The 23,447-nt window shown below is 48.6% G+C and overlaps 1 protein-coding gene across 1 annotated transcript in view; it reads left to right on the top strand.

Annotated features, from left to right (window-relative positions):
• Positions 1-23,447, top strand: part of RAB35 (RAB35, member RAS oncogene family) — a 159,064-nt gene that overhangs the window by 46,459 nt on the left and 89,158 nt on the right. Inside the window, exon 2 of the mRNA XM_078667657.1 lies at positions 14,610-14,660. Within this exon, the coding sequence (XP_078523783.1) occupies positions 14,610-14,660 (51 nt within the window). The remainder of the gene's footprint in view (positions 1-14,609; positions 14,661-23,447) is intronic.

The raw sequence follows: 23,447 nt of genomic DNA, 5'->3' as shown, positions 1-23,447 counted from the left end.
GGTGGCAGGGGCGGTGGTGCGACCCCCGCAAGTGGGCAACAGAATGTTACAACCCGAGCCCTTTACAGCTAGCGCCTTCACGGGGGCTCTCTCTGTAATATTAAAGAGCTCCTCGCGCTGCTGCGGCGTTTTACTTTATTTGATGATGCTGTGACCCAAAAATGTATGGGCAGATTGTTAGTAAACATTATATATCCTCTGGCGTTGTTACAGAGACGCGTCCTGTCTCTTATCACGCTCTCTTTTCTCCACCTTTGACGTCCCTGGGAAATCACCCTGCTGCACCAGACATCCCCAAAGAACGAATGGAATATCCCTCGGCTCCACGAGCGTAGCTTGCTTTGGTGCAGCAGGTGCAGTGGCACCGGGGCAGACATCCATGCTACCCTAATTTCCCTCTCGCTGTACATTTTATCTATAGTTCTGACATCCTCCGTATAGTTTACCAGGAGTACAAAGTAAAGGCAGGAATAAGCGGGTTAGTGGTGAGGGAGACAGAGTCTAGGGACTGGTAACAACCATGGGCCGATGTTTCTTAACTTGGATGATAAGGTACACTTGTGGCGGTAAAGAAGCACTACATAAACAGGCAGCTGACCATCTGTTGTGAGGGTGATGTTCATCAAGCCCTAGTTTTTCAGGCCGCATTGCTAAGCAGGCTGGAACTTGTAGTGTAGAATACCCTGAGAAAGTACCTTAAAGGGCAGAATCAAGCATCTGAGGCTTGAGGTGCGGTCTGGGGTGGCGAGAAGGACCCGGAGTGATGTAAGCAACACACCAAGCCCTTTGTTTGTCTCCTTTCTTGCCGGGACATCATGTTTCCAGTCGCTTACTCTTGTTTGACAGCCCAGTGGTTTATGGCGATTGTAATTCTTGTTTGCTTGTATTGGCACTGTTGGTCTCACAAGAGCTTTTCTAGCTCCACCCGCAAGAGTATATTTTGTTTCTATGCATTCTGGGCTTTATAGTTGTGGTGTTGTCATGTTAAAGAAACCACAAACCGCTTGAGATGCTCTGACAGGCTTGCGAGCTCCGTGCTCTCGACGAGGGGAGGGAGCTATTATATTATTAATATAGCGATTTATACTACATTTTTAGACGATAAAGGGCAAGACAAAGAGACATATTTCAAGACACATGCTGATGCATTTCATTTGCCAGTTGACTTAGAGGCGGAGGCAGAAGTATAGAAGAGGAAAAAAATATATATATATTTTTTGTTTTTAGCCCAGCCCATTTTTCATCCGTGTGTCTTCAGTAACGCTGCTGTTCTAGCAAGGAAAGACGCGGTGATTATGTCTTCAGCACAAGATGTCCTTCAGCTTGCACCCACACCTGGCCCAGGTACATCCCCCAAGGGCTGCGGGGACAGGACACCTGCCCATGTTAATAACTGGAGACTTAGCTCAGTTGGTGGAGCACCTGCTTTTGAAGCATGTGTTAATGCTGCTTATTGCAGGCTTGACTCTGACTGTCATACTTCTGAGGTGGATAAAATAAATATGTTGACGACATTTACGTTGTGACATTTACCAACATGCTATTATGTCATTCAAGCATCAAGCATCAATTTCGTTCAGAGTGGTCCTTATTTACACACACTCTATCTATCTATCGCCCTCACTCAATCTATCTATCGCCCTCACTCTATCTATCTATCGCCCTCACTCTATCTATCGCCCTCACTCTATCTATCGCCCTCACTCTATCTATCGCCCTCACTCTATCTATCGCCCTCACTCTATCTATCGCCCTCACTCTATCTATCGCCCTCACTCTATCTATCGCCCTCACTCTATCTATCGCCCTCACTCTATCTATCGCCCTCACTCTATCTATCTATCGCCCTCACTCTATCTATCTATCGCCCTCACTCTATCTATCTATCGCCCTCACTCTATCTATCTATCGCCCTCACTCTATCTATCTATCGCCCTCACTCTATCTATCGCCCTCACTCTATCTATCGCCCTCCCTCCGTCTATCGCCCTCCCTCCGTCTATCGCCCTCCCTCCGTCTATCGCCCTCCCTCCGTCTATCGCCCTCCCTCCGTCTATCGCCCTCCCTCCGTCTATCGCCCTCCCTCCGTCTATCGCCCTCCCTCCGTCTATCGCCCTCCCTCCGTCTATCGCCCTCCCTCCGTCTATCGCCCTCCCTCCGTCTATCTATTGCCCTCACTCTATCTATCTATCGCCCTCACTCTATCTATCTATCGCCCTCACTCTATCTATCTATCGCCCTCACTCTATCTATCGCCCTCACTCTATCTATCTATCGCCCTCACTCTATCTATCTATCGCCCTCACTCTATCTATCTATCGCCCTCACTCTATCTATCTATCGCCCTCACTCTATCTATCTATCGCCCTCACTCTATCTATCTATCGCCCTCACTCTATCTATCGCCCTCACTCTATCTATCGCCCCACCACAGCATCACTCAGGGGCACCACAGCATCAATCTGTGCAACCATTCAACAACAACTGGTTCAAATATGTTCTCTCAATGTTTCAAGCTGTATTACAAATGTCACAAAAAGATGTTAATATTTCAATTCTGTTCTTGGATTTTCGTCACAATAAAATACACTTAACATAATCTTCACAAAAGTTATTTACAAAAGTTTAAGCTATTGCCATCATAAATTACAATAACTTCTATTTAAGTATTAATTATGTAAAAAAATTAAAAGCCATTGTTATTTGTAATATCAATACATCTAAGTCACGTAAATACAAAACATGTTGCATTACAAATGCTATAGGTGTCACATTTGCGAAAGTTAAAAGTATTGGCATTGTAAATGACAAAGCTATTTATTTCGCTATTTTCAAAACCAACACATAAATAAAAAAATTGTCATTTACAAGACCAATAGCTCAAACGTTCCTAATGCGAGACCTATTGCATTGCAAATGCTTGTTTTTCTCCCTACACCGTGTCGATATAGCAGTTTCTTGTATCCATCCTGCGCCGACCGAGTCTGAGCATGAGCCTAGAGTAGACATTAGATCTTTCTTACTGGAGGCCAGAACAATTAGTTGTTGGTTCAGCTTCTTCTCTCGGCTTACCTCCACCCCAGCTTCCTGTGCCCACTTACTTTCTTGGGCAGCACTGTGGTCCCTTGCTTTTTAAGTGTTATATATTTAAGCACGTTGCCCCCTCACTAGTTACTCCTACGCTCCATTCTCACTGATGTGCAGCGCATTTAGTTCCTCCACTCCAGACCCCGCTACTCCAGTGCTCCCTCAACCCTGTTTTTAAAAAATATTATTTCACTTTTTAGAAGGTCCTGGAACCTTCAATTTTCTGCCTGGTTTCTTCTCTCTGTAATGTCGCTTCATTAACTTTTTATTTTATAGTTTTGAGTCACTGCTCCAAGATTGGCATCTGCACTCTTGGAATGGTAATTATATAAAAAAAAATCCTACATTGCACATGTGTGATGACGCATGACCACTTATACACCACACTCTTTTTGTGTATTTATTTTTTGGCCAGTACTAAATAGCAATAGTTTCTGCCATAGGAAACCAGCATTGATGAAGACAATAGAACACCACTTGTTTTTTTAACAGGTTTTTAATAGGAGAGATTGATTGGCTTTGCCACTGATGTCTGACTCTCTACACTCCTTGCTCCCTGATTATCGCCTCCTCCTCAACCCCTTCCCCGCCTCTCATTCTGCCTCTCCCCTTTTCTTCACTCCCTTTTCCCTCTGAACGTTAACACCCCCTCCCCCTATTGATCTCCATCACCCCTAAACACCCAGCACTTTCTATTAACCTATTTTATGTAACTCATTTTTTAATGCACATTGTTTTACTTTATTGTAATTGTTTACCTATCTTGTAAAGCGCTCTGATACCCCTGGGTCCAGTAGCGCTATATAAAACCTTGGAAATAAATAAATAAAAATAAATCTTTCTTTTTGGGGATTTATACATGCACATAAATACACCTTAGAGATTTTTTGTAATCTGAAAGAGACACGTTAGTGATAGATTCCTTACCTTAGAATATCCCCAGGCATCAGACTGGATCCGGAAACTTTTGCATAGCAATACCCCTGCGCGTCGGTAGACGTCGTCCGCGGCTCCGCGTCCGTCGTCGGCGTCGTTAGTGCCGGAATGACGTCGCCGGAGTACTTAGACGCCGCCCTCGCGCGCTGACGTCAGTTCTTCTTTTTTCCGCACCAGCTAGCGCAGATCCGGAGAAGCTCTACCCCTTAGTCACTTTTTGACTAAACTTTTTTGATCTTTTGATCTGTTTTTCTCGAGTCGCTACGACTCCTGCGGTGCCGGTAGGGATGCCCGGGTTCAACCCGTGTTCCAAGTTTGGTCGCATGATATCGGTTACCGACCCCCATCGCCGGTGTCTTCAGTGTCTAGGCCTCGACCACGACGACTGAACCTGCTCAGACTGCCGGACCCTGTCGTCTAAGGCTAGGCGGGAGTGGTCCCGCAATCGGCTTGAGCTCCGGCAGTCGGCCCCGCGCCATTCGAGGTCCCGGTCCCACAGGAGGTCGAGGGACTGGTCGTGGGGTCGGAGCCCTCGTAGCTCCGGGAGTCGGCATCGGTTTTCAAGAACCAGGTCCTCAGGTAAGAGGCAGGAGAGGTCGGAAAGGCCGGAAAGGCGTCCTCGTTCTTCCGACCCACCCCGACGCTCGCGCGATGCGGCCGGGGGTTCGGGTGACACCACCCACGCGGCTCCGACGGAGTCGCGGGCGTCGCCACCTCCTCCATACCTTCCGGTCCCTGGGCACGGTGCGACGCCAGAGGAGGTCGAGCGGTACCTCCTGGCCATGAGGTCTCTCCCTCCTCTGCCGGGCTCCGTGGCGCCTTCGGGCCCAGCGGTCCCGGCTGGGAGGCCTAGTGGGTCGGGTGCTTCGGCTCCAACGCAGTCGGGTGCTTCGGCCCCGGGGCCGCCGGCGACTTCGGTCCCGGCGCCGCAGGCCCCCACTGGTTCCGGTTCTGGATCCGGATCGTCGCCTGTCGACCTCACCGACGCCGGCCCCTAGGGGGTCGCCCCCGGCGCCGCCGTCCCCAATCCTACCCTTGATTCGGTACCGGCGCCGCTCTCGACGTCGTATGGAGACTTTTTTACTTCCACGAACCGGCCCCATCCGTTGAACCTGAATTTCAGGTGATGGGTGACGAGGGTGATTGGGAGGGGTCTGTGGACCCTCTGGCACAGGAGTGCCAGTCTCAAAAGGACTGGATATATGAGCTTGGGGATGCCAGTGGCCTGGACACTTCCCCAGACACTGGTTTTGTCTCCCCTTCAACCGTGGCTACGGAGGAGGGGGCTGCCTACAGTGTAGTGTTGACGCGGGCGGCCAAGGCATTGGGCCTAGAGCTCCCCGTCGCGACCGTGAGGACTAACCTCCTCACTGGTCCTTAAACCGCAGGCAAGCTCCACTGAGCCTCTGCTGCCGTTTAATGAGGCCTTGTGTGACGTTCTTTTGGGCACTTGGTCCAAACCCGCTACGGGCCAGCCTGTAGATAGGAACGTGGCCAGACGCTACCACCCGGCTCCGGGCGACCCTTGCTTCTTGTCCACCCACCCCACCCCCGAGAGCCTGGTTATCCAGGCCTCTACTTCCCAGACCGCATTCCCGACGGCTCCGCCCGATCGGGAGTCTAAGAGGTACGAACAATTCGGTAAGAAGGTGTTCTCGTCCCTGAGTTTGAGACTGCGGTCAGTCAATACCGCATGCCTCTTGGGCTGCTACACCCACACTCTGTGGGACACGGTCACGGACGTGCTGCCACAATGTCCGGAGGAGGCCCGGACTAAACTCGCCCAAGCCCTTGCGGAGGGTCGAGATGCGGCACGCTATTCCATCCGGTATGGGCTGGATACCACAGACTCACTGGGCAGAGCGATGGCAACGACGGTGGCGGTTCGACGCCATGCCTAGTTGAGGACCGCCAACTTTTCGGCTGATGTCCAGGCTACCCTTCTGGACATGCCGTTTGATGGCCGTCGCCTCTTTGGCGACAAGGCAGACCATGCGCTTGAGCGTTTTAAGGACTCCAGGGCTACGGCCAAGTCCTTGGGCCTCTCGGCCCCACGCCAGCAAACGGGTGCCTTTCGCTCAATTCGTGGCCAAGGAAGGGGCGACCCACACGTGCTGCCAGCCACACACCGCAGACTAATACACAGCGCGGTGGCGGCCGTGGAAACGGCCGTGGCGGCGGTCGGGGACATCGGCAAGGCCAGTCCACACCTCCCCCTGCAGCATCCGCCTCAAAACCCTCCTAGTCGGTGCTTTCAGGCCCATGTGACGCCAGTGAGGGGCAGGGTTCGCCATCACCACTTCCACTGGCGCCCTGTCCCGTTGGACATGTGGGTGCTGCAAATCGTCCGAAGGGGCTACTCCCTCCCCTTCGAGGCGACCCCTCGAGCGCGTTCCTGGGCCACAAGTAGGGTGTTGTTGTTATTCCCACTACTTTCTGGTACCCAAGAAGGGCAATGGGGGCCTACGCCCTATCTTGGACCTACGGAACGTCAACTGCTTCCTCCAGAAGGAGAATTTCAAGATGCTGACATTGGCTCAGGTCTTAGCTGCCCTAGACCCTGGAGACTGGTTGGTAGCGTTGGACTTGCAGGACGCTTATTGTCACATCCCCGTCCTGCCAGCCCACCGGCGTTTCCTGCGGTTCACGGTAGGCCACGAGCACTTTCAGTTCTCCCCTTCGGCCTTACCAGCGCCCCACGGGTGTTCACGAAAGTGATGGCGGTGGTCGCAGCTCATCTGCGCAGGTTAGGGGTTTCAGTCTTCCCCTACCTCGAAAGACTGGTTGTTGAAGACGGGCTCGCCCCAGACAGTGGTCAGCCACCTCCAGACTACGGCCGACCTCCTGCACCTGCTGGGGTTCTCCATCAATGTGCCGAAGTCACACCTGTGTCCCTCTCAAAAGCTACTCTTCATCGCAGCGGTTCTAGACTCGGCGCAGTTTCGGGTTTATCCTCCCGAACAGCAGGTTCGGGATATTCAGGCTCTGATTCCGATCTTTCAGCCTTTATCCCGAGTCTGTCAGGTTGACTCTGCGGCTTCTGGGGCTGATGGCCTCCTGCATCCTTCTGGTGCATCACGCCCTGTGGCAGATGCGGGCTCTGCAGTGGGAACTGAAGTTTCAGTGGGCCCAGCATCAGGGCAACTTGTCCGACCATGTCTTGATCTCTGAGGGCACTGCAAGACAGTTGCAGTGGTGGCTCACGTACCGCGATTGGGTCAGCGGCAGATCCCTCTCCCTACCCCAACCGGAGCACGTAGTTGTGACTGACGCGTCCCTCCAGGGCTGGGGGGGCCACATGGGAGAGGCGGAGATCAGAGGCCTCTGGTCTCCGGCGGAGTCCCAGCTCCACATCAACCTTCTGGAGCTGTGGGCGATCCGTCTTGCACTGAAGGCATTCATCCCCCCTGTCTGGGGAAGTGTAGTGCAGGTGTTCACGGACAACACCACTGCCATGTGGTACTGCAACAAACAGGGCGGGGTGGGGTCGTTGACCCTATGCCAGGAGGCTCTGCGCCTCTGGCAGTGGCTGGAACATCAGGGCGCGTGACCCTGTTGGTTCAACACCTGGCAGGTTCTCTGAACGCCAGGGCGGACAAACTCAGCCGTCTGTGCATGATGGATCACAAATGGCGTCTGAACTCCGACGTGGCGCAAGGTCTCTTTCAGCAGTGGGGAGAGCCTTGGTTAGATATATTCGCCACAGAAGAGAACGCGCAATGTCATCAGTTCTGCGCGTTGGAATTTCCAAGGCGGCACTCGCTCGGAGACGCTTTTCATCGCAAGTGGAGTTGCGGTCTTTTGTACGCCTTTCCGCCTATACCACTTCTGCCCAGAGTGCTGAAGAAGACCAGGCGCGACCGGGCCCAAGTTATCCTTGTGGCTCCGGACTGAGCTCGAAGGTACTGGTATCCCGAGCTACTCAGCATGTCAGTCGGTCCCTCGATCCGCCTGCCCCTTCGGGAGGACCTTCTGTCGCAGCAGCAGGGGACGGTCCTCCACCCGAACCTGTCCAGTCTCCACCTATGAGCTTGGAGGTTGAGGGGCGACAGTGGAGGCCATTTGACTTGCCTCCTGAAGTCTGTAATGTCATTCTGGCAGCCAGGCGTCCCTCCACAAAGTCGGTATACGCCTGCAGGTGGAACAGATTTGTGGCATGGTGCACAGCAAAGGCTGTGGATCCACTCTCTGCCCCCCTTTCTGAGGTTCTCCTCTTCCTTCTTTCTCTTGCCCGGCAGGTCTCAGCTCTGGGCACTATCAAGGGCTACCTTTCTGCCCTTTCCGCCTTCTTAAGGCTACCTGATCAGCCATCTTTGTTCAAGTCCCCAATGGTAAATAGGTTTTTGAAGGGCATCACACACGTTTCCTCCTGTTCCATTCGTGATGCCTCAGTGGGACTTGAATCTTGTACTTACTTATCTGATGTGCGCTCCCTTTGAGCCACTTCATAACTGTCCTCTCCGTCTTCTTACTTTGAAGACTGCTTTCCTGGTTGCCATCTCCCTCTATCCTCCGTCCCTCCCCCCGGCATGTCTTGTGCTATGAAGTCCTTGCACTTCACCTCAGGGTATCTCCCAATTGCTCCTGTCTAAACCTGTTATGCTCTGAACGTCCAACTTAAACTTTCGCTGGGAGGACTCCCAGCAGTAGGAGGTCAGACTTGTGTCTGTGGCAGCAGCATCCATTTTGTGATGCTGAGGCTCTGGTTAACTTTAACCGGGATTAATGGAAGTAACATGTCTTATCCCTCTAGAAGGGTGGAATGCTACCCCGTCGCCAGAACTGGCGAGGGGGTAGTATTCCAAAGCGTATGCCACCTTACACGACATGTTTTGATAAAGCCAAACCAAAGATAGCATTTAACCACGAGGTTCATAATGCACTTAAGAGTATATGGTATGGCTATATCCAAGTGGAGAGGTGTGGCTCAATGGTTAGAGCGGCAGACCCTGATGCAGAGGTCTAGCCCGGGACCAGGGTTCAATTCCCCGCCTCGGCGGGTCTTGAGCTAAAAAATTCCACGGACCTGATAATTCTCGCCTTGGTGTCTATTCCAATCATGGAGTCCCACTCTGCAACTCTGGGCAATAGCTTGCTTAATCTCCACAATGGCCCCCACAACGCTAAGGATGCCTGGCCTCCACCTTGGGGGTGCCCAGGAGTGGACACCTCACAGGGAAAGCCAGGATGGGTTCCACAGCGGTATTCGTACAAGCGCCTTGAGACCCTTGCGGGTGAGTAGTGCGCTATACAAGTATCAATTTACAATTTTACATTTTAGAACAGCTATAAGGACATGGTTCCGAAAGCTGCAGACAGGCTCAGCTTATGCTAGAGCCTCATCTCACATAACACCAAGCACTCTGCCTCCAGGATTGTTAAGGCCTGCCATAGGAGTGACTTATAGGTGTATATGTGTCTAGATATAAGGTTAGATATAGGAATACTATATCTAAGCAAGGGGTGATTACACGACCTTACCCCAGCTGAGTGATCAGCCAATTGTGTCAGTTTGGATGGCCAGCCAGGGGTGGCAAAAAATATGCTGCAGCCCCTGCTAGGCCTTGGGTGCACCTATAGTACACTATACAGGGACTCATAAGAGTGACCCAAATCCCAATTGGTGATGTACCTAAAGTACATGGTGTGAAATTTAGAGAGAGAACAGCAGGGCTGTGGGTCTGATTAGCAGGCCCACAGCCACATTAAGTCGAAAACCAGTGAAGCTAAAAGCAAAAAAATGGGGTGACCATAGTAAAGCAGACCCTACTCTGCTACCATGCCATGCTATTTTCTTTCCTGATCTTTTACCTTTTTATTGTATTTGTTTAGTTCTTATATGCTTAAACCTTCGTCCGGTTACTATAATTCAAACCCAATACTATAGTTTCTTTACACCAGTACCTAGCCTATATTTTGTGTGAGAGGCAATAACTAGAAAGGATTCTATTGCTGTTCTAAGCACACCTACCTTCTAGGAAGCATTTATACTCTTCTGTTTATTTATTCATTTTATAGTGTGTGCCATCCCCGAGGGCGACCGAGCGCTCTACATCGGTATTTGATAATAGACTCAAGGGTGTTTGCAAACAGTAGGGAGTGCAGTCAGACTGTTGAATCTGATAGCATGATGAGTATTGGTTGGGATTAAGTGAAGGAAACTCATAACGCAGCTCACAAGGAAACAATGCAGATCTATATCTTGGATATTTGTGACTTTTTTTTCTGAACCTTTTTGATTGGCTGAATCCTCCTTGTCCTGATAAGACCCTTAGATATTTTGGCCATTTAGTTTTAAAGCGTTGTCATCAAGTATAGAATTTGATATTAGTGACTATTGTTCGTTAGAACAAATAGAGATTCTACCTCTTATCACTTATCCATTTTCTGGGAGGGAGCAACACAGCGTGGATGGGATTTGAGGGTGCAAACATCATACAAGGGAGAAGGCAAGAAAACACATATTCCTATGGAGTGCTGAAAGAAACAAAAAAGTTGTTGCCTAAATAGAAGCAGTAAAAAGAGGCAAGTTGTCAATCAAAAGCTATACTTGACGGGCGTTAAGCATTCTAGAAGAATAAAACCTTTGAATAAGAAGCAAGCTAATGAGTGACTAGAAAGCCAGCAAGTGGTAAGCAGTGGTTTGACCCAAAGCCACATTAAAATATTGGTGTGGTGCACAAAAGGTCTTCATCAAGAGGTGATTGTTTCTGTAGGTGGGACCTAAAAACAATTAACCATTGCACCAGCTTGTCAATGCCAGACCTATTGTCTTTACCAGCTTTTGTTTACTTTTAAGCAAAGCAGTGCTAAAAAAAACTGTTGGAGTGGTAGATATAAAGGTCAATAAAAGTCAGTTACTAGATCCATCCCTAATCTTTCCTTTGCTAAAGGATCCTTTCCATTACTTGGCACAGATGGCAAAGCCTCCATCTGCTCTCTCAATGGTGTGCTGACCCAAGTTACACAATGTTGATTTGCCATCTTTGACACAGACGTGGGTCCTGTACTCTCCGTGCCACTGGAGTCAAGCTAACCTGGTAATTGAGGGCTGAAAGCCCGAAACCAGTCCTAAGATGCTTGTTTCCTGTCCAGGGAGGACCTGGCCTGGCGGTTAGGGCTGGACTGTTCCCATTGGGCGCAGGGTCAAGACTGATTTGCATATGGCTGGGTCCAAACTGGAATGTCATGGTGAGCAAAAAAAATATGGATTTAGGCCCAGATCTCTGTACTGGGGTGAATGTATGACATTGTTCTGCATTCTGTCCATCATTTGTTCTTTTTGCATCTTTGACTAGGAGGCACGAGTTGTCATTGACTGCGTGCGATAAACAGCAGTTGTAGTTGTCCGCTCGTAGTAATTTCAATGATCATTAACCCCTTGCATGCGGCCGCGATTCTGCGCCTGTGCAGCAAAATCGCAAGTGGGCGGTTCATGACGGCCCCCAGCCGTCATCAGCACACGAGCGCCGTAGTGCATGACGGCTGGGGGCCATCATCAGCATGCAAGGGGTTAAGTATCCAGTTGGAAATGAAACACCGCAGTGAAGACTGAATGCTCCGGGAGTGGATCTCACCGGAACTCTGCCCAAGAATCCTTCTGTTGCTGCATGGAGGAGGATAGTTACTCCTTGTGCTGCTGCAGGAAGCCATAGACTGACATCCCCGTGTGTGGCGTGGGTGCCGCTGGCGTACTGTTTAGCACCTGCATCGCTGAAAACGTGCATCAATGGGAGGGATTCATCGACTTGATCACAAGAATGTTAACTCTTTACTAGTTGACTTGAATTATGGTATGGCTTGAAAACGCAGCTGTCTACAATTATTTGAGCATCACTAGATAGGGGCTTCGGCACCACTCACATTTTGGGAGCCAGGAGTACAGAAATTGTGTGCCCAGAATGTTCTGTTCTGTTGCAGTTGCTGTGTGTATGTCTTGCACTCCTTCAGTATATGTTGTGTTGTGCAAGGGAAGCGTCCACTGCTGCTGCCCATGTGGTTGCTGTATATACAAAAGCCATAACTATTGGCATTATCAATGCCGCGTGTAGGATGGGAATGAAACTAAGGGGCTAAAAACGGAGAGAAGACTGTCTGCCTACACGTGGAGCTGCTCTGCTGTACTAGTTGTTAGCATTAGCTGTCTGCAGAGTGCTTGTCTCGGTTCTTTCATTTTAGTTTAAAATTTCTCTGGGAACTGTAACATTTTTGTTAAATGATCTGGTTTTTAACTCGTGTTTTCTCACGTGTGTTATATCATTTAAATGATCTGGGGGCCTGGACAGACCAAACTGTCTCCTAGAATTATATGGCAGTACCTCGAGTTGCCATTTGCTGTGTGAGGCGTGCACGGTGTTTTGGCTTGTTTGTCATTTTCCTTCAGGGTATGTGGATCGTTGAGTGAAGTATATTAATTTCCCAGATTTCTTTTCTCACCGAAGTCTTCAGTATCAATTTGCAGTGCTGTTGAAAACACACGCCCTTCAGTTAATGTGTCAAAGTTTCATAGCCACAGGAGCAATGTAGTTGTGGTGAAACTTTGCACCTTCTAGATACTGTAATGAATAACCACCCTTGCTGCCAAAGCAACAGAGAAAGAGCAGTCTCAAAGATCCCTCATTAGGTCGGTTTATTTAATTGTTTTGTGGCACATCGAAGCTACTCTCGATACTTCCAAGACAACAGGCCAGGGGACGTAGGAGAACTAGTCTTCTCTGCTGCTGCAGATCTGTGGTTAATACGAAGTTCTAATGTAAGTTGGGTGAGAAGTGTCAAACTAAAGTCTGTTTGTATGGCTTTCAGAGATGATTAAGGAAATTCAACCGAGACTCCTAGGGTCTTCGTTGGATGAAGTAGCCCTCACATTCTGCTTATGCACTGAAGCAATTGAGAAAGTTGCACTTTTCCTTGGAAGCTGTGAGTTATCTGTACATGTCTGAAGCATCTGACCGCAGTAATGCTTCATACCCATCTCCCTTTTGTAATCATGTTTTCATTGCAGACCAGGGTGCCAGCCGTATGATGTGTTATGGTTTAGGTATAGGGTTATGGACCGTCTCTAGTGATATTTAGCATAACGTGCCTGTTGTGTGGTCATGATTCTGGTGACATTATTGCACAAATGTCCATTGAAAACTAAAGGCCATATGTACGAAAGCTCTTTTTGAGTATCGGAAATAGCCCTATTCACACAATCTGGCAGTGTCTGACAGCAAACATTCTTTTTCATGTGTAGAAAACACAAATTGCGATTCGCTAACATGTTACCAAATGGCAGTTTTTGTGTAGCGATTTGGTTTTTGAAAGGGGAGTATTTGGGGCCTCCCTTCTAAATGCCGAATTTTAGTGCTATGCATAAATGTTTTGCGACCGAATTATGGTTGCAAAACATTTCATTGGTGGTGGTAACCTTAAGCAAAAGGGAAGCCGTCCACACAAGACCTCTTCCCCTTTGTGAATGTTGAAAACAATATTTTAAGAGCAGGCAGTAGCTGAAAGGAAAACTGCCTAATCTTAAAAAAAAAATTAAAAAACATTGAAGTTTCATTTTATTTTTTGAAACGCATCCCGTTTTCCCTTTATGAAAAATGGACTGGATTTGAAATAAAAAAAAGATTGATTTTATTAAAAAGCAATCACTGACATGGGGGTCTGCTAACCCGAGCAGGCCACTGTCTCTGAGATGTCTGCAATTCCTATGGGTCACTGTAACCCACCTCATTAATATGAGATAGGTCTATTTGCAACCCCATTAGGAATCGCTAAATAAAACTCAGTGAGTTGCTTTAATTAGAAATGGTGATTTCCTTTTTGTGATATGCATAAAAATTGCAGGTAGGTACTCGCTATTCCTTAAATTTGTACATATGGCCCTAAATTCATACCTATATTGTGCTATACCCTCCCATGGTGTTTGGATGGGTAGATGATTTGGGCATTGCTGGGTGATTTGGAGATTTACTGTTACAGCTTCGATGGGGGAGTGATAATATAAATATACTCGTGAAATACCTCCGGGAAACATCCCCTGAAATCTTCATTGCTAGTAGACTTGTCCATGGCAACGTTTCCAAGACTTGATCAAATAGCTTTGTGTATCTAAAGATAGCCAGCGTGCGGATATTATCGGTTTTGGTGCCTTTTAAATACTGAATAGTACTGTAACGAATGATGCATTAAGTTGACCCTCATCACCGTGGAAATATGTTCCCATACAGCAATAATTTCTGTGAATTGTAGTGTTAATGAGCTTAAACTGAAAACATTTCTCTTTTGCTTCTGCTGACATTGCTTTTGTTTTGTTGTTTTTTTTGTTAAATCGAGGCCAGAGACCAAGAACCACCCAGTTTCCCTGCGAAATAGAGGGGTGTTGGGATGGTGGTGATGATGCAAAGGGTGCTTTTTTTCCATTGGACATATGGGTGAAAGTCAATAAATTGAGGGCTGTTTAGGCAGGATGCAGGCTATCCATCGGTCATAATCTAGTCTTGTTCTGGGGTGTGTATGTTAGTGGTTGTGAATTGGCTGACCACTCTTGGGAAAGTACTTTCTTGTCCATTGTTTCATTCTTTTCTCTCTCTCTGCAGGTGTGGGGAAGAGTAGCTTGCTACTGCGCTTCGCTGACAACACGTTTTCAGGTGAGTTCTCCTGAAAATCTGCAGTTCCTGCCCCTTCCAGAATTGAAAAATTGAAGACCAAGTTAAAACAGGCATAACATTGATGGGGAAGTCATCAGGAGGATATTTAAACGTTGTCACTGATGTTTGTGAAATCTGGTGCACACATGTTTTACATATGCACCTTTTCAATGGTCAGTTTAAGTGGTCAGGAAATTGTGTGTTGTCAGACACCCTATCATAACTGATGGTTGTGATAGTGAATGTGGGGAGTTTCAACTGCTCCTTTTCTCAATAGCAGATGATAGTGACTTACACATTGTTTTTGCTCTGCCTTCCTTTATGCGTTATGCCTGGTAATTTTCATGGTATGTCTATAGTAACTCATTGTATCTAGCCTAGTGTAGCTTCTCAAATAGCTATATTCCCTTAAATTTTTTCCACTTATACTTTTGAGACGGTAATACCCACAAATTGAGGTAGAGTGTACCATTACATTGTGCTGTGGACTTTTGTTGTAATATAAGAATTAGCTAGAACTTAATGAATGAAGGAGTTATTTCTGAAATATAACTGTCACTCGTGTTTGAGCATCCTGGCACTAGGCTCAACAGCAGCTATGATGCTTTGTACTTGGCCCTAGATGGAGCCATTAAACAAGACTATGACAGAGAACATCTGGTGGTTGAAAGAGCCAGGTCTTCAAGGCTTTTTTAAATGTAGCTTCTGTATTCAAAACAGAAGGTGCAGTAGCAGTTGGTTCTACGCTTTAGCACCTAGTGCCATAAAAGATTTCCCACCTTGAGTTTTTAATCTGAAAGAGAGAGTTTTAAGCAGATTTGTATTTGAAGATCTCGATGTTCTCAAGGTCTTGGAGTGGCTAAATCTGGCAGTAAGATATTTAGGGTCCATGGCCTTGAATGCTCTGAAAAGAAGCAACATCTTAAACAGATTTTTTATGAATTGGGAGCCAGTGAAGTCTTTAAAGAGACTGATGCTGAGCTCTGTTTTGGGAGATGTAGTATCACTCTGGCTGCTGTGTGCTGGGCCATCTGAAGCTTGTGAATTAATTCTTTTGAGCAGCCAGCATAAAGACTGTTGCAATAATCCAGTCTCTACTAGATAAGGGCAAATTCTACAGTTTCCCTTGTGGTAAGTAGTACTAGATTGAATTTTTTATTTATTAGAGATTTAATAAGATTGATACACATCCCAGGTACTGCAGTCGCTTGCTGGTGGAAGGAGTGTTTAATGTCAAATTTGACACCCCAAATTCTTTGTCCGTGTCTGGTGGAGGGGGAACGTGTCTGGTGGAGGGGGAACGGAGTCTTGCCACCAGCGTACGGGAGAGAATAAATTGGATTTTCCCAAAAATAGGATCTCCGTTTCCTCTGAATTGCATTTAAGATTATTATTGTGCATCCATGAGATTACATTGGAAAGATACTTTTGGAAACTCAACTCCGAACCAGTGGAGCCTGTTTCTAATGAAAGGATCAACTGGGCGGCACAGATATGAAAAAGGGCAGGGCTAAGAGATTATGCTTTTGGCACATCCTTAGTGATAGGTTTTTGATAATTTGCCTAGAACTACAGTTTGTCTACCATCGACAAGAATGATTTGAACCACACTATTGCTTTGTGAAAGATCCCTGCATCTTGAATTTGCTGGATAGCGATGTCATGTGAAATCGTATCGAATGCTGCGGATAGGCTCCAACAGTATCAATACTGCATCCTTTCCAGCATCCAGAGTAGTTTTGATAGTCCTGATTGCTCATTAGAATAATATCGTAGCGCTAGATTGCCAAAGTGTGCTTTAACGATCTGCTCAATTGTGCTGTGCTGCCTGTATATTTCATTTGTGCCCGATTGTGCCGGTGCCACTGCCATTTGTATCGCGTTTAATCTAATTGTGCCCCAATCCTGTTTCGCTTTTGGCTGGCTGCCATTTTGTTGTTGTTGTTGTGGCTCCCTGCCCGGCTCTCCGCCCCGCTCCCGCCTCCCAGCTGCTCCTCCCTCGCCCCACCCCCCTCCACTATCCCATTTATGACAGATGCTTCCGCGCGCAGCGATCGCGCCCTACGCGCGCCGAAGGTGCGCCAAAGGTAAGCCCGTCTACGCCCGTCTACGCCCGTCTACGCCCGTCTACGCCCGTCTACGCCCGTCTACGCCCGTCTACGCCCGTCTACGCCCGTCTATGCCCGTCTACGCCCGTCTACGCCCGTCTACGCCCGTCTACGCCCGTCTACGCCCGTCTACGCCCGTCCGCGCCTGGACCGCGCCCAGCGCCAAACCCCCTGTCCCCCGCAATATCCATTCCACCCGCATAACATACGACGCCGCAACCCTCTCAGCCCTTAACCCCGGCCGCCCACCAAACTGCTACCAAGCCGCCCCAGGACACACCCATGGACCCTTCACCTGCCACTCCTGCAAGTTCGACTGCATCAGGACCCACACCAAACCCACATACTCCAAACAGAGCTCCGACACTAACCACCTAAATTGCATCCTGCTCAACACCCGCTCAGTCCACAGACACTCCATTGAAATCTGGAACCTACTCGACACTACATCGCCGGACATCGCCTTCCTTACAGAAACATGGATGAACGCCTCATCAGCGCCCGACATCGCCATAGCCATCCCGGACACCTACAAGATCATCCGAAAAGATCGCACCAACCAAACAGGAGGAGGCCTCGCCATCGTCCATAAGAACACCATCCGCATCACGACCAGTTCCGATGATAACCTCGCTACCGCCGAACACCTTCACTTCCAGATTCACACCGACCCCAAAACCACACTCAGAGGCACCCTCATCTACAGACCCCCAGGACCCCGCAAACAATTCAGCGAAGATATCACTGACTTCATCAGCCCACATGCCCTCCCCTCCGAGGACTACATTCTACTGGGAGACCTCAACTTTCACCTGGAAAAGAAAAACGACAGCAACACCAACACCCTTCTGGACAACCTGGCCAATCTCAGACTCAAACAACTTGTAGACACCCCCACCCACTACGCCGGACACACGCTCGACCCTATCTTCACCTCCAGCAAGCACATCTCCTTCGATCACACCACAGCTCTCCATTGGACGGACCACAGCTGCGTTCACTTCAACTACAAAAAGACCTCAACCCACAACCCCCCACAACCTATTCCTCGAAGAAATTGGAACAAAATCACCATCGACCAGCTCTTCACATCGCTTTACCAAAACCCCCCTGCCAAATCATCGGACCCAAACCAAGCAGCCACTAACCTCACACAATGGATCACCCACAGCGCCGACGAACTAGCACCCTTGAAAAACCATCTAATCAAGCAAGGTAGCAAAAAAGCCCCCTGGTTCAACGATGACCTTAAGAAATCCAAGAAGCTCTGTCGCACTCTCGAGAAAACCTGGAGAAAAAACCCAACCACTGATAACCTAGCCACCTTCAAGAATGCCACCCACAAACACCACCAACTGATCCGTTCCACAAAGAAATCGGCATTCAAGGATCGACTTGACAACAATGCCCAAAACAGCAAGGAACTATTCAACATCGTCAAAGAATTTACCAACCCCACCACCGGCACCAACGACATTACTCCCTCCCAAGACCTCTGCGACCTCATTCCTCCACAACAAAATCGGCGAAATACAGAACAGCTTTGAAAACCAGTCCGAAGACAAGTCCACTCCACCCACTTCCGAACCAACACCGCACTCTAACAACCTTTGCGCCTGGAACCCAATCACCACCGAAGACACCATCCGCCTGATGAACTCCATCCACTCAGGATCGCCAACCGACCCATGCCCCCACCACATTTTCAACAAAGCAGGCTCCATCATCGCACCCCATCTCCGCGATGTCATCAACTGTTCTTTCAACTCCGCCACCTTCCCGGAAAACTGGAAACATGCCGAACTCAGCGCCCTTCTGAAGAAACCCACAGCAGACCCCACTGAACTTAAGAACTACCGCCCCATCTCGCTCCTCCCATTCCCCGCCAAAGTCATTGAGAAAGCCGTCAACAGTCAGCTCGCAGCCTTCCTCGAATCCAACAAATCCCTCGACCCTTCACAATCCGGCTTCCGAGCCAAACGCAGCACCGAAACCGCCCTCATCGCAGCAACAGACGACATCCAAACACTACTGGACAACGGAGAAACAGTTGCCCTCATCTTACTTGACCTCTCCGCAGCCTTCGACACAGTCTGTCACAGCACCCTCATACAACGCCTCAACAACGTCGGAATACAAGGAAAAGCATTGGATTGGATCATCTCGTTCCTCACCGGAAGAACCCAGAGAGTCCGCCTTCCCCCTTTCAAATCAGAGGCCACCGAAGTCATCTGTGGCGTACCACAAGGATCATCACTCAGTCCCACCCTCTTCAACGTATACATGAGTCCCCTCGCATCCATCGCACGCCAACACAACCTCAACATCATCTCCTACGCAGACGACACCCAGCTGATCCTCTCCCTCACCAAAGACCCAAACACCGCCAAAACCAACTTACACGAAGGAATGAAAGAAGTAGCCGAGTGGATGAAGAATAGCCGCTTAAAACTAAACTCGGACAAAACGGAAGTCCTCATCTTAGGGTCATCCCCCTCTGCCTGGGACAACTCATGGTGGCCACCGGCCCTGGGAACCGCACCCATACCTACGGACCACGCACGTAACCTGGGCTTCATCCTGGACTCCTCCCTCTTGATGACCAGACAAGTCAACGCCGTCTCATCATCATGCTTCAACATCCTACGCATGCTCAAAAAAATCTTCAGTTGGATCCCCACCGAAACAAGAAAGACGGTCACCCACGCACTGGTCACAAGCCGACTGGACTACGGAAACACCCTTTACGCCGGAACCACAGCCAAATTACAGAAAAAACTCCAACGCATCCAAAACGCTTCAGCCAGACTCATACTGAACATCCCTCGCCAAGATCACATTTCCGACCACCTTAAAGATCTCCATTGGCTCCCTGTCAACAAGAGAATAACGCTTCGTCTCCTCACCCACGCACACAAAGCCCTCCACAACCTAGGTCCCGAATGCCTCAACACAAGACTATCCTTCTACACCCCCTCCCCCCAACTACGATCGTCAAATCAAGCCCTCGCCGCAATTCCTCGCATCCACAGATCCACCATGGGGGGAAGATCCTTCTCCTACTTAGCGGCCAAGACCTGGAACTCTCTCCCCACCCACCTCCGCCTTACACATGACCACCTCTCCTTCAGAAAGCAACTAAAAAGCTGGATATTCGATAAGTAAAGCACCTCCCCCCTCAAGCGCCTTGAGACCCTCTGGGTACGTAGTGCGCTATACAAATTCTGGAACTTGAACTTGAACTATATGGTGGAATGTCTGGACCTAAAGCCAGATTGGCATGCATAAAATATATTAGAACTTTCCAGAAAGGAGGTAAGTTGCAGGTTCACTGTTTTCTCGAGTTATTTGGCTAATACAGGCAGCAGAGAAATAGGCCTAAAATTAGATAAGGTGGTAGGATCTGCCAAGGATTTTGTCTGCAGGGGTTGACGGTTGCCAATTTCCAGGCCAGAGGGACCACAGCTGTGGCTAGGAAGGGGTTCAACATTTTATTAATCAAAGGATTTAAAATATGAATGGGCTTGTGAAGTATTGCAAGTAGACAGTGGTCTGAGGGCACACCCGATATACAAAAGAGCATCATTTGCAGTGTCAATGTCAGGGAAATGTCATCAAATGATGGCAAATTCATATTGGGTGCATCATAGGGAAGGCCATTAACAGGGCCATTAAAGAGTCAGTTATGAGGGTGGACGCAAAACCCTTGATGTATAGCTTGGATCTTTTCTTCAAAGAAAATTGAGATTCAGTCACATAAGACCGAGGGCAGGGAGGGGCAGCAGGATCTCTCTTGAAAGAGGTTTGGGTTGCAAAAACATTTTTGAGATGTTAACAATTACTTTTGAATCCTGATTGGCCTCTTGGGTTTTATTATTCAAATAAACTTTTTTGTTGATTTAATCAATGTATGATATATCTTCTGAGCCTCTCTAAAATGGGACAAAGTGTCCATGCTGTATGCCAGTCGCCATTCCCGTTTGCGTTGTTTACAGTAGCACTTTTGCTCAAGAAATGTAGGGGAGAACCAGGGTTGAGAGTGTTTATGCTGGCCATTTTTTTGGGCAGATGGAAGGTGCAAGACATGAAGCTGTTTCAGTAATCCAGGCGTTAAATATTTTTTTATATCTTTCTCCGACTTCCCTTTGAGGATCAGGGCAGTGGAGGACAGGCAAGCCTTCAGCCTAGAGTTAGCTTTCATATTTCATCCATTTTCGGCACGTGAAGGAGATCAGAACACATAGGTTGTACAAATCTTATATTGTTTTCACAGACTTTACAGCAAAGAATACAGTAGCCCAAAATTGAGGTCATGACTTTTCTCTTAACAAAAGCTAACCCTGTAATCCGTTGTTTTGCATACTGAACAAAAACCAAAATAAATAAGATATTTTGGTACTCCTTCCATCCCATGTATTCGGCTGTAGTAATGATGGTGCTTACCGGGCTGTTATAAGCCCGCACTAGTCACTTACCTGCTTTATGGTCTTGCTGAGATCGGACTCTGTCCCCCAGCGTGCTCTTCACCCATGGAGAAGAGGCAGTCCTCCCATTGCCAACTAAAGCGCCATGAGACTCCTGCATTGTGGGATGCGCTTGCCAGACTGTTCCAAGGCTGCACCAGTCACTTGCCTGCTGTGTGGTTTTACTCGGTGGGACTCTGTCCACCAGTGGCTTTTTGCCTGTGGTGGAAGGCTCTCCTCCCAGCGCCAACTAAAGCGGCAGGAGACTCCCACAGCGCAGTCCTCCTATCGCCAACTAAAGCGCCAGGAGACTCCTGCAGCCTGGGATGCGCTTACCAGGCAGTTCTATGTCTGTACCAGTCACTTGCCTGCTGTGTGGTCTTGCAGGGGTGGGACTATGTCCCCCAGTGTGGTGTTTACCTATAGAGGAGAAACAGTCCTCCTAATGAGAAAGTGCCAGGAGACACCCCCAGCGCGGGAATCGCACAGGCGAAGCCCGGCCCCATCTGCGCCCGGACAAGGGTGGGCCTGCTTTCTTGATTTTTGTTCCCTGTCTTCATCGGCAGTTACAGTGCAGTTTGACCTATAGTTGGCTGGGCCTCCTCCCGGCCTGGAAGTAAGTGTGTAAAGTACTTTTTTTAAAAACAAGTTTATTGAGATAATAACAAGAGGTTACAGGGCATCAGCAGAGCTTTACAAGAAATTGAGTTTCTCAGAACAGGCAAACAGCAGTTCAATGTTTCTTATAGGTCCATTTTCTGCACGTTTATACAGCTATGAACTTCAGTAATGTGTGCCAACAATTTGAGCCCCGTAGCTCCAAAGTGAAGACCTGAAAGGAGTGAAGAGAGAGGAGAAGGAGGGGAAGAAAGAAGACAAGAGCAAAAGGGTGAGAAGGGGAAAGAGGAGAGAGGAGGGTATGCTAGCCTCAGTGGCGGAGGCACTGTGCTCCAGGTGCTGGTTGTTTAGTTGGTGCACAGTCCGGTTTAATGCATTCACTCACTGCTGTGAGGCGGTTCGACAGGGGCCAATGGGTGAGATCTGAGATAACCCTGTAGTGGTTCCCACATGACTCTAGGTCGAGAATGCATGGGCATGAACTCCCAATAGTTAGTCAACTAGCCTTTGCAGAATGTTGCGTCACCTTGCCAGTCGGTCAAACAGGCCGGGGTTGTGCCTCCTGCCCTAGCACATGGCTATCCGTCTTTTGGCAATTAGCAGGAGCAGCACCGCCAGCCTCCGACGAGGGGCTGGGAGATGTCGCACATAGCCCAAGAGCGCATTTAAAGGGGAACATTTGAGACTATACTCCAGCATTTCATCTAGTTCATCAGAGATACCTGCAATCGCCTGACATGAACCGGACAAGTGCAGAAAATCCACCTCCGGCCCCTGGCAGTGCGCGCACCTTGCATCATCGTTCAGACTTACTCTATGCAGCCATGTGGGAGTTCTGTAGACACAGTGGAGTAACTTCAAATGAATGAGCCACAATATGTAGTTAGGGGACAGGTCCTTGGCTGGTGCGCTGCAGTGAGCCCATTGTTCATCTTTGTTAGGCCTGGCATCTTTGGCGTGGTTTTCCCCTATCTTTTTGCCTCTACCTCCTGTGTTTTTGATGCTGTGCTGGATTTTGTTTTTGCTGGTTTAGATGCTTTGGACACTCTGCCACTGCTGATCAGTGCCAGATTGTAAGTGCTCCCTATGTAAATTGTTATTCTGATTGGATATACATGTTTGGCATATTTGTATCACCATGAAGTCCCTAGTAAAGTGCACTGGGTGTGCCAGAGCTGGTGATGACAAATGCTACTAGTGGGCCTGCAGCACTGATTGTGCCACCCACAGGAGTAGCTCTAAAAGGGTGTCTCAGGCCTGCCACTGCAGTGCCTGTGTGCAGTTTAGAAACTGCCATGTCCTCCTGGTCAGTGTCCCCACTGACCAGGCCTAACCCTTCCCTTTTTGTGCACATCAGTCACCCCTATGGAAGGCCCAAGGAACCCCCCTGGGCAGGGTGCAGTGTATGTAAAAGGTAGAGCATGTACTAGTGCAGGTGACATGCTCTGATAGTGAATGGCAGCCATTTTCGTTTTCACTATTGTAAGGCTATCTTACTCCATAGATTAACATGGGGGATGCTGGCTACAGTGGCTACCAGCATTTCTTCTCATAGGAACAAGGTAGGACAAAAGTATCTAGTATCCCTGAACTCAGAA

Source organism: Lissotriton helveticus, chromosome 11, assembly GCF_964261635.1.
Source record: "Lissotriton helveticus chromosome 11, aLisHel1.1, whole genome shotgun sequence".
Taxonomy (NCBI): domain Eukaryota; kingdom Metazoa; phylum Chordata; class Amphibia; order Caudata; family Salamandridae; genus Lissotriton; species Lissotriton helveticus.
The sequence above is the reverse complement of the archived record's forward strand: the minus strand, read 5'-3'. Positions and strand labels throughout refer to the sequence as shown.